The 7,804-nt window shown below is 48.4% G+C and overlaps 1 protein-coding gene across 1 annotated transcript in view; it reads left to right on the forward strand.

Moving 5' to 3' along the window:
* LOC147660957 (laminin subunit alpha-5-like) overlaps positions 1-5,226 on the forward strand; it is a gene marked incomplete at its 3' end in the record, with an annotated part of 218,421 nt that extends 213,195 nt beyond the window's left edge. Inside the window, exon 18 of the mRNA XM_086951410.1 lies at positions 5,127-5,226. Coding sequence (XP_086807536.1) covers positions 5,127-5,226 — 100 coding nt within the window. The remainder of the gene's footprint in view (positions 1-5,126) is intronic.
* Positions 5,227-7,804: the final 2,578 nt, after the last annotated feature.

Genomic DNA, 7,804 nt, shown 5'->3' on the forward strand with positions numbered 1-7,804 from the left:
CCCCGTCGCAACCACATCTCCGGACACCTGAGAGACCTGCACTGGCTCCCAGTCAACAAGAGAATCACCTTCCGTCTCCTCACCCACGCACACAAAGCCCTGCACAACGAAGGCCCAGGATACCTCAACAGCCGCCTCAACTTCTACGCTCTCAAACGCCAGCTTCGGTTGACCGGCCACACCCTCGCCGCCGTCCCCCGCATCCGAAGAGCCACCACAGGGGGAAGGTCCTTCTCCTACCTCGCCACCAAGACCTGGAACTCCCTCCCGACCCACCTCCGCATGACCCAGGACCACCTCGCCTTCAGGAAGCAGCTCAAGACCTGGCTGTTCGAGCATTAGCGGACCCCCCCCCCCCCCAAGCGCCTTGAGACCCTCCGGGTGAGTAGCGCGCTATACAAATGCATTGATTGATTGATTGATTGATTGATTGATTGAGGGTAGAGGCCCTGGTGTGTTCACCATACATTACATTACATGAGAAGGTCGGCAGTCTGTGGTGTTACCACCGGCATGGTTATGTCCTCCGATAGTACAGTTGATGGTGATGACGGCCCGCTCAAGTCCGGGTCGCTGCGTGTCTGTGAGGCCACTCGGGCCCCGCCCTGCACTGTTCCTAGATTTACTACCGCTTCAAGCGCTTCCTGCGGCTCTAGCCACATTTTCTCCAGACTGAGCGCCGCTAGGCCACTGCCCTGCCCCCGACAAGCGCCTCGTCTCCTGCGTCTTCGGGATCTCTGCACCTGCCATTCACCCTCCGCATCCGCAGGCCGTGTGCCCTACCACTGCCCCGTTTCCTCCAGCCAATCCGAGACGCCTGACTGCGCATCAAAGAAACGGGCCCCTTCCTTGGTGATCACGCGGAGACAAGGGGGGAACAGCAAGGAATATGGTAGTCCCAGTTCCCGCAACAGTTTTTTCACCGCCAAATATTTGCTCCTCCGTCGCTGCACCATTGCTGTGTAGTCTGGAAAAACATCACACGGCTGCTCCCCACTGTCAGATTGTCCAGCTTCCTCATTTCGCGCAGCACCACATCCCGGTCACGGTAGTTCAGTAGCTTGAAGAGAAACGGGCGGGGCCTAGCCCTGGGTCGGGGCCTCTGCGCCGGCACTGTGAAGTGCGGGGACAGTACCTCCGAGGGCAGGAGGTCCCGCAACCAGTTCTCCATGTATCGCTCCGGGTATTTCCCCTCTTCTCCTTCTGGAAGTCCTACCACCCGAACATTATTGCAGCGAGAGCGCCCTTCCACGTCCTCAATGCGATCTTCCAGGACGTGGACTCTGTCTATGACATCTTGAAGCGCCGAAGTATAACTTTGCACCACAGGTTGCAATCCTTGAAGCGATTGGCGCTGCTCAGCAACTGACTCCGCCAGCTTTCGGTGGTCGACACGGAGGAGAGTAAAGACGGATGTTACCTTGTCGATCCGTGCCTCCATTGATACCTTAGTTTGTTCCAGTGTGGTGCCTATGCACTCCACTGCCGCCAGCACGGAGTCCATCTTGGCCGCAAGGGCCGCCGCCGGGCCCAGACCGTCACCCTGCAATCCATGGGATGAGCCCAGACCATCAGCTCCCTGCTGCTTCTGCAGGGACTTGTCCCTGAGCCTGCCCATCACCAACTGTTGCGCAGAAGGCATCCACACCTGCCGACAGCCGCCTGCCTCCTAGCACCAGGCCCCCACCTAAGTCCTGGGTGCTTGCCCGTGCTGCCGGATTCACTGGTGCGGTCTTCTTCCCGCTTCTGACCATGTGTGTTCTGTCTCCTCCTTGGGCGATCTCTTCTGGCACTGATGTGCCTGAGTTGTAGCTTGCAGTTGTGTCTGTACACCAGTGGGAGCGAGTAGTGATCTTCCCACTGGCGGTGGCATTGGGCAGCTGCTTGTGGTGCGCGCTCTGCACCAGTCTTTCTTGTGCTTTTGGTGAGGATGGCTACCTTGAGACATTGCTGTCTGGCAGGTCTTCCACCCTTGCTGATGATAGCTGTCTTTGACATTACAGCTTGTGTTGGTTAAGCACTAGGCAGGGCTGGAGAAGCTTTGTGGGGCTCTTGGGGATGTGCAACTGTCTTTATCCTGCAACAGCCTAGTCAGCCCATTGGGGCCCATGGTGTATTCATCAACCGCCTTGGCTGTGTCAGTTTTGCTACTAGTGCGTGTCGCAGCAGTGTTGTGTCCACAGTGGTTCTGCTGCCGCAGTGAGTGTCGCCGTCTGGCTCGAACGGCCAGTCTGTGTCCTCAGGCGTCTGGGACTTCGACTTTTTGAGGTCTTTGTGTCTGCATGGAAGCATTTGCACAGCCGCTGGCTACTTCTCCGGTGTCGCTGTGGCTCCTTTGGCTGTTCAGGTTCCCTTTTGTTGTGAGCGTTGTGCACACTGTGTGGATGTGCTGTGTCATGTGATTCGTGCCACTCTGTCGCGGGCCTCAACGCCTCTGCCCGCTGACGGTCTCCTCTGCCTCAGCCACGGGCTCGATTCGGGATCCGCTGTGCTCCGCGGGCTCCCCGCTGTGCCTCCACACCAGCCCCGTACAGTATGGGCTGTGTAAACGCCTACACAAGGTAAAGGTCAGGATAAGTAGGGGTGATCACTGGAGCTCTACACGGACACGTCTGCCATGTTGGCTGGCTAGCCACGCCCCCCCCCCAACTGTCTGATAGGTATCATGTTGTTAATGCTTGTGTTAAAGAACTCCTTCATGCGGCATGCAGCATGTTATGTTAATAGGGATTTTTCATTTATTGAACACGACTACAGCTCGAACCGCTGAACGGAATTACACCAAAATTGGCAGGGAGCTAGATTTTGTTCTAGAAAGTGTGCTTTTTGCAATTTGGTGTAAATCCGTTCAGTAGATCAGAGATATTTAAGTTTAAAAAATATAGCTATCTGGGAGTCCAACAATCTACTGAAACTCAACTGAAATTTGATTGGCTGCCAACACTTCAACGAAGAAGTGTTGGCAGCCACCTTGGGACTTAGTTGAACAGAGCCCCACAAAAAATGATTTAAAAAAAAAAGAAAAGGGGGTATGGTAGAAACAACCTGACCCTAGGTCTCTTGGGGGGTCCCACTGGGATCCACCAGGGTCAAATAATATATATATTTTATTTTTGGGCGGGATCCACAGATCCGGTGAAAATCTTTAAAAAACACAAAGCATGTGTGTCTCCATTTGTTCATTATCGGCCCCTGGTGGGCCAGGTCCCGGGGGCATTATGTTAATAATAGGGGGCGCACAGGCCCCCCATTCTGGGGCTCATTATGCCCCAGGGACCACCACCTCCCCGGGGCTTTTTTCACAATGAATACGGGGGAGACACCCATGGCCTCTCCTGCTGCCCCGGGGACCACCACCACTATTTGCTATGTGGTGGAGAAAGGGGGCATGGACACCAAAAATCTCTCAGCAATTCCACTGTGTGGGACTTACTGGAGGTAACAGGAGGGGTAGTTGGCCCCCACAGAACCTCAAGAGACAAGGGGACTTCATCCCCAAACTTGTAGTGCACCCAGTGGCGTGTTTGCAGAGTGGTGGAGAAAGGGGGCATGGCCTCTGACAACTTCTCAGCAATCCTGCTGTGTGCAACTTACTGAAGGTAACAGGAGGAATAGTTGGCCCTAAGGGCATCCTTGGGAGCGAACTACCCCTCCAGTTACCTCCAGTAAGACCCACACCTCAGGATTGCTAAGAGGTCTTAACTAATACCCCAATTTTTTGCATCTGTGTAGTAGCATTTGTTTCAATTTCCAGACAATTGTGAAGTCTATGTTTTATGCACAATTCCTTTTTTGATGACTTGCAGTGCCATATTTCATTGCTCTCACTGCTGTTTATTTAGCATATCTCTTAAATGAAGTAACATTTTCCTTCTTCAAGTTTCTTAGCAGAATGTGGGTAAGTAAGTGTTCCAAATATCTTGGTAGGCAGTGTAGGAGCCTGTGTGTTGTGTGGGGCTTTTTCTGGGACTATTCTAAGTCTCGGAGAATTCTCTCCTCCAGCTTGTGGTCGCCTATGGGAAGATCCTAAGGGAATGACTTCTACAGAGAGACTTTTATTCTGTGAGATAGCATTCGCGGGATTTAATTGGGTGATTGCTTTCTTGATCTTTTTGCACCTTGTATTGGATGGCCTTTTGATCACTTTGTTTCACTTTGTTGCTTGTGGAGATTGAGCAGCACAAGAAGTCACTCCAAGTGTCTAGACTTCCAGGATTTGTGCAGTATTTGCGCAAAACAATGTCTGCAGATGTTAATGTTCAGGGTTTCCGCTGAGGACTGGATGTGTCTAATTGTGTTTACTCTACACTTTAATTCCATAAATTAATACTGGACAGATAATGGTGTCAAAAGTAATATTAATAATTTTACTGATGAGTAGGATTGTGCTTCCTGTTAGTCGATGGTATAGAATGCATACATGTCATGTTTTAAGTGTTTTATCGCTAGTTTAAAACATCAGGATCCTCTTAGCATGAGCCCCAGACTGGTGTAGTCTGTGGTGTACTCATCCTCAGACCAATTAAAGAAGAGCTTGAACTGGTTTCCGTCTTTGTGATTTATTTATACCTTAATCATAGGTCAGCTCATTTCAAGATAAAACAACCAATAATTGGCACAGTGTTTGGCACTGTACAGCGGAACTTACTCACACCTTTTATATTCTACCCATAGAATTATGAAACAAGTTAGTCATGGATCTATGCCCTTATTCTGATTTGACAACCACCAAAAGGCATGGTCACTGAACTTAGAATATCTCTGAAAATTACACTTGTTTTCTAGATTGCCTAGAATAAATGAGCTTAGAGGGGTTCACTTTACAAGCCCAGTTCAAGCTATCTGGCAAAATGTGTCATACCTTTGAGGACAAGTATGTCCACTTGACTGTGACTATGGCTACAACCACGCCATTCCATTCAAGATATTGGGCAAAGCTGTAGACTAGCTGTAGACCTAGCAGTGCAACTTCTAAAGCTGTAAAATGCTGGTGCAGTACCCAGAGTCTAAGTGGTGGTCAGTCAAAGTTATTATCAGTTGAAGTAACAGGAGTGACACAACGAGTGAATATCATGCGGACATTTTGACTTTCTTTACATAAATGATTCTGCTTCCTGTTACTACAGGTTGCCAGTGTGACGTCGGGGGCTCAGTCAGCCCATCCTGCAGTGATCCCTCCGGCACGTGTCAATGCCGAAGGCATGTTGTTGGGAAGAACTGCAACCAGTAAGTAAAACGCGTGCAGCAATTTATGTCATGTTTCTGTGTGAGAAATCAAAATCTTAATTTGTTCAGATATTTTATTTACATGTCTCTTCAACATTTAGGGAATCTTTATGGCTAAAATGCATGAGAGGTTTGGGGCATGTTATTGTTGCTGTGCAAGAATACGCATCTGTGTGTCTACTTTGTGAACTTAAAGCAGTTTGATTAGACCACCACCATTGTTGGCACTTTCCATTCACTCACTTTCAGGTACACAAGGGGTGTCCTTGGGTACCAGTCTTTATGTGTGAGTGGTATAGTACGACGGATGAATAAAATAGTACATTTGCATGTCAGTGTAATTTTTTATGTTCTATTAGGTCATTTAGTTTACTTGCTATATGAGCAAACAAGAGTTCAACACAGAAACACACTACAAAAAAACAACAGAAATACCTTAACTTTCTCTATAAACTATTTTATTATACAAGGCTAAGCAATGTTCACCTGGCCACTTCTAAACGCTTATTTGTTATTTACCTACTGCCATATCCTATGGAATCAGGCAGTTCTAGTTGCAATGAATTGCTATAGATCGAAACACTATGTACCTGGACACTTCCAAGCACTTTTTATTGTGCATGTAACAGAACAAAGCAATATGTACAGTTTCTAAATTACAATCATATTATTCTTCACTCTTAGGGGAGTGAATATAAAGTTTTCTATTAAAACAAATATGCGGAAAAACAGAAATTCTAAGTTAAGGAGCCAATTCAATTAACAAACTAAAGGTATGTTGGAATGTGATACGATAATGACTGTGACGTACTTAGGTAATGATTGCTACCAGAGGAGGCTGCTGGTTTCAAAATAACATAAGATCCTGTTCGTCCAGGTTCACTTCTAGGTATCTGTGTGGGAGCTGCATACAGAAACTGGTACAACACTCTCTTTTCAGCTGTGCCTCTTTTGCTGTCCAAACTCAGTAACTACACATCCACTAGACTTTAGAATTAGCACCTCTACATGATACTGAGACAGGAGGACTGTAAGAAATTGGGTTACTGGTTGAGGGGGGTGAAACCCTACTCAAGCCTGTGCTCTGTAGCTTGGCAGAGAGCCATTAGGCTTAACTTAGAGGCAATGTGTAAAGTATTTATGCAGCAACTTAAACAGCATTAAAGTGAAATAAAACACAAGAAAAATCCCACACCAATTTGGAAAAATAGAGTAAAGGGTAATACATAATTTAAGATCAAAACGACAAAAATACCAATCAGTAGAACCGCTGGTAAGCAATTTTAAAGATTTAAGTGAAAATAGCACAGAAAGTGCAAAGTGCCAACTGTGGTTATCTGGTTAAGCTATGCTGGGACAAAGTCACAATTTCAGGCCGACTACAATGGAGCACAGGAGCGCACAGTCCTGTGTCGGGTCATGAAGCAGAGACGATGTGATGTCCTTGCGTGGAGATGCATTGCGCAGCAGCAGTTCAGGAATGCTGCAATGGCAATGCAAGGTCCTTGCATGGATATGCGTCGTGCAGCAGCAGTTCCGATGAGCTGTGGTGGGTGATACAAAGTCCTTGCGTGTAGAATGTGTTGCACAGCAATGGTTCCGAGGAGGCTGCAGGCTGTGATGCAAAGTCCTGCATTATGGATGAATCGCACAGTGGTTCTGATCTGGAGTCTTCTGAGGCGATACGCCGCGCTGCATTGGTTCTGGCGGGACCACAGCTGGGCTGGCAGAGCACCATCTGGCCCACTTCCAAGGGTCCAGGACAGGGATGGCACCACTTGGGAGGGTAGGTCTTAAAGCTGGCAGAGTCTTGGTGCAAGGTTATTGGAGCCTCTTCTGTCCCTGAGGCTCTGATCAGAAGGCCAGCCAACTAGCCTTGGAGTCACTCTGGTGGTCCTGGGTTCAAGATGCAGGTCCAGTCCTTCTCACTCAGGCAGGAGGGCAGCACAGCAGGACAGCACAGTGGCAGTCCTTCTTGAAGCAAAGCAGCACAATAATTCTTCTCCTGAGTCTTCCACAGGTCCATGTGTGTACTGAAGAGCTGGGACTGATGGTCCATTATCTATAACCGGTGCCCACTTTGAAGTAGGGGAAGGTTCTGGAGGTTTCTACCCCCCCCCCGCCCCCTTAGGTATCAGGCATCCCTTCCTCCCTTGCCTGGCCCAGCTTAAATGGGGTCAAACCCTTTGTGTCTTCAGGCAAGACCTTTGTGGTGTACAAGTAGGGTGGGTGACAGCTCCGCCCCTCATTAAGTCAGAGTGTTCCATCCTGCCACCCTCTCACTTCTCTTTGTCTCACTGTTTGAGAGCAAAACACAAGGACCAACTGTCAGCTACACATAGTCATGTGACCAGGGAAAGGCTGCAGACACCAAATGGTTAGGACAAGATAATGGCAACTTTCTATAAGTGGTATTTTCAGAATTGTGACTTAAAATCTGACTTTAACTTTAAAGATGGCTTTAAATTACAATTCTTTAGACACCAAACTCGACTTGTCTACCTTCTCCCAGTTGCAAGTTGTGAGAAGTTGGCCTGATATGCAGTGCTCACTATTCTAGTGATCACTATGCATTAGT

The sequence above is a fragment of the Lissotriton vulgaris genome, unplaced genomic scaffold, assembly GCF_964263255.1.
Source record: "Lissotriton vulgaris unplaced genomic scaffold, aLisVul1.2 SCAFFOLD_3097, whole genome shotgun sequence".
Taxonomy (NCBI): Eukaryota; Metazoa; Chordata; class Amphibia; order Caudata; family Salamandridae; genus Lissotriton; species Lissotriton vulgaris.